The following is a 2862-nucleotide window of genomic DNA, read 5'->3' as shown; positions in this document are numbered from 1 at the left end:
AACATCCCTAAACTTGTTGAAACAGACAGTATACTCAAGTGCCCAGATTAACGTGAACCGAGCCAGGAAACTGAAAACAACAACTTTTGAAACCGCCTGTAAGCCACAGTACAGTGGAATGAAAATTTTAACGTTTCATGAAATTTATATTAACAAAAACATGTTTAGAATCTTTGCCATTCTTGGAAACAATTCTTGAAAAGAAATCCTAATAAATTTGGTGTGCTTTACATATTTAGAACAGAGAGATCGTGTATATCATTAGATGCAATTCTGAAACATCAATCTACAAGTATTGTCAATTGCGTCAAAGTTATTCCTGCTTAAATCCAAATTGAAATCTTTCTGATATAAACGACTCCAAAATGTTAAAACTAAGAGGCCCGATTCAATAGGATTTACAGCCATCGCCACCCAATTTTATAGATAACTGAAGTTCAAATACAATTTAATATGTATTTTCTGAATAAACAAACGTGGCCTTTCCTGGCTTTAAAGTTTGGTAGTTTAGTTGTTCTGAGCAGGAGATACAAGTTGTTGATTCCACACCTCTCATCTGCAGCGGTGAACATACGATTCCCCCCCCTGTTTTGCTTTGATTTGAATTTTAACCCCGTTTAAGCTCACAATGCAAAGCAAAATGCCTCTGCAATTAAGACCCACGTTTCGATCTTAGAAACATTACTTACTACCAACTCTCCCTGCTTCTGCAAAGTAAGTTCGGGATAACCACGCAAAGGACGTCTTCTAAGGTCGTGATCCGTGCTGTATCGGCCAGTGTGTTTCTAAAGCAACTAACCAAATCCGGAGGCGACTTTAGTTTTAGTTTTATTAGGGCTTGCACTAGGGAGATGGAGTAAAACTCTGCATTGTCTAACCCCCTAAAAACTAGTGACAGGGAGGAGGATTTAGATCCAAAAGCCGAGCTATTCGAAGCAGAGGAGGAGGAGGAGGGACGTCACGCTGCCTTCACCTGCACCCGGAGAGGAGCCGTAGAGCTGCAGATGCACAAGAGGTTTTTTTTTGGGGGGGGGGAGGCGGGGTAGGAGGGTTCCCTTTCCCCACCGAAAGTTACTGCACGCGCCGGGCATGGGTGAACACGAAAACGATCAGGAAAGGCGACCCAAGCTTTTCTTCCGAAGACACCGCCGCGCCTGAGCCGTGGGAAGGGGGTCGGTGTGGGCTGCCGGGCATGCCCGCACCGGCGATGCAGGCTCGTCCGCCTCCCTCAGAGGTCTATCCGCGGGTGCAGGGCGCTGTGTTTGCTCTCGTGGTCCCAGTACGAGCAGTGCATCATGGCCAGCTCGGGCGGCTGGCGCGCGCAGGCGAACTGCAGGCCGGCGGCTCCGTTGGGCGCCGCTTGCGGGGAAGGACTGCCGGCCGAGGCGGCGGCGGCCGCCGCGGCCGCAGCCGCCACCGCCGCCGCGCCCAGCTGCTGGGCCGTGTGGTGGTGGTGGTGATGGTGGTGGTGAGCGTGCGGGTGGTGGTGGTGGGCGTGCGGGTGGTGGTGGGCATGGTGGTGGCCCATGCCGTTGTACGAGTTCACCATGGCGGGAAGGCGCGAGTAAGGGCCGTAGGCTGAGGCAGCGCCGGCGGTGGCCACGCCGGGCCCGGCCGAGAGTCCCATTCCCTTCACAGCGCTGACGGGACTGCCGCCGCCGTTGCCTCCCGGGCTGCCGCCGCCGCCCTCCACGGCCGCCATTTGACAGGCCCCGTAGGAAGCGGCTGAGGGCGCCTGAGGCGGCGGCGGCGCGGGCTGCGCCAAGGACCAGGACGCGGCGGCCGCGGCGGCGTTGAGGAAAGGCGCCTGCAGGTACTTGGCGGGTGGCGCCGTGAGGTAACCGTAGCCGGCCGCCTCCGCCGCGGCCCCGAAGAGGCTCTTGCCCGGCTGGAAGTGGCCTGTGGGCGGGCGGAAGGGCCGCTTCATGCGGCGGCGGCGGCGGTAGTTGCCCTTCTCGAACATGTCCTCGCAGGCCGGGTCGAGCGTCCAGTAGTTGCCTTTGCGCTCGCCGCCGCCCTCTCGCGGCACTTTGATGAAGCACTCGTTGAGGCTGAGGTTGTGGCGGATGCTGTTCTGCCAGCCCTTCTTGTTCTTCTCGTAGAAGGGGAACTTGCTGATGATGTACTGGTAGATGCCCGACAGAGTCAGGCGCTTCTCGGCGCTCTCGCGGATGGCCATGGCGATCAGCGCCACGTAGGAGTAGGGCGGCTTCTGCGTCGGATCGCTCTTCTCCGCCGCCGCCACCGCGGCTCCGATCGACGACGGCGCCTTGCTGGAAGCCGGGCTCAGTTCGCCTTTGGCCGCCGCCTCGCCGCCGCCCGGCTCCTTGGCCCGGTGCAGAAGGGCCACCGTGTCCTCGGATGGGGGCTCCTGGAAGCTGGTGGCCATCATGGCCCACCACCACCTGCTGCCGCGGCTTCCCTCGGAAGGTGACGGCTCCGGCGGCGGCTTAACGAGGGCAGCTGTCCGCCGCGCCAAACCTCGGCAGCGGCTCCCCCAGGATCTCGCAGGAAGATCTTCTCCAGCGGCCAATCCCGCCCGCTTCTTTCAAATTCGCTTGTGCCTGGTGGGCTTTGGCGTCCTCCGCCTTCCCGTCTCTGTTTCAAGAGGCGGCCAGCGCAGCGTCTTTTCTTATCCGCGGGCTCCGGTATCTACTCACTGCTCTTCTGGAGTAGCTCTTTTCTGATTTGTATGGGCTCCGGCGAGTTCCGCTTTCGTCAGGATGCTTCTCCCCCCCCCCCCACCGCGCCCCCCAGTCTTGGGAGCCATCTGGGCACGGGCGAGTTCATGGCAAAGTCACATTGCGCGAGAAGGACACCCCAACCAGGAAATCATATGCGTAAGCCAAGGGTGGGGGTCGT

General features: G+C 58.3%; 1 protein-coding gene across 1 annotated transcript; it reads right to left on the bottom strand.

Annotated features, from left to right (window-relative positions):
• Positions 1–1228: 1228 nt before the first annotated feature.
• Positions 1229–2392, bottom strand: FOXL2 (forkhead box L2; the record flags this gene model as incomplete). The annotated part of the gene is made up of 1 exon (XM_083364327.1): positions 1229–2392. The coding sequence occupies one exon, from the start codon at positions 2390–2392 to the stop codon at positions 1229–1231; it is 1164 nt and encodes a 387-aa protein (XP_083220453.1).
• Between the last annotated feature and the right edge of the window lie 470 nt (positions 2393–2862).

This window comes from Vipera ursinii, assembly GCF_947247035.1.
Source record: "Vipera ursinii genome assembly, chromosome: 5".
NCBI classification, from domain to species: domain Eukaryota; kingdom Metazoa; phylum Chordata; class Lepidosauria; order Squamata; family Viperidae; genus Vipera; species Vipera ursinii.
This window is presented reverse-complemented; position numbering and strand designations above follow the sequence as displayed.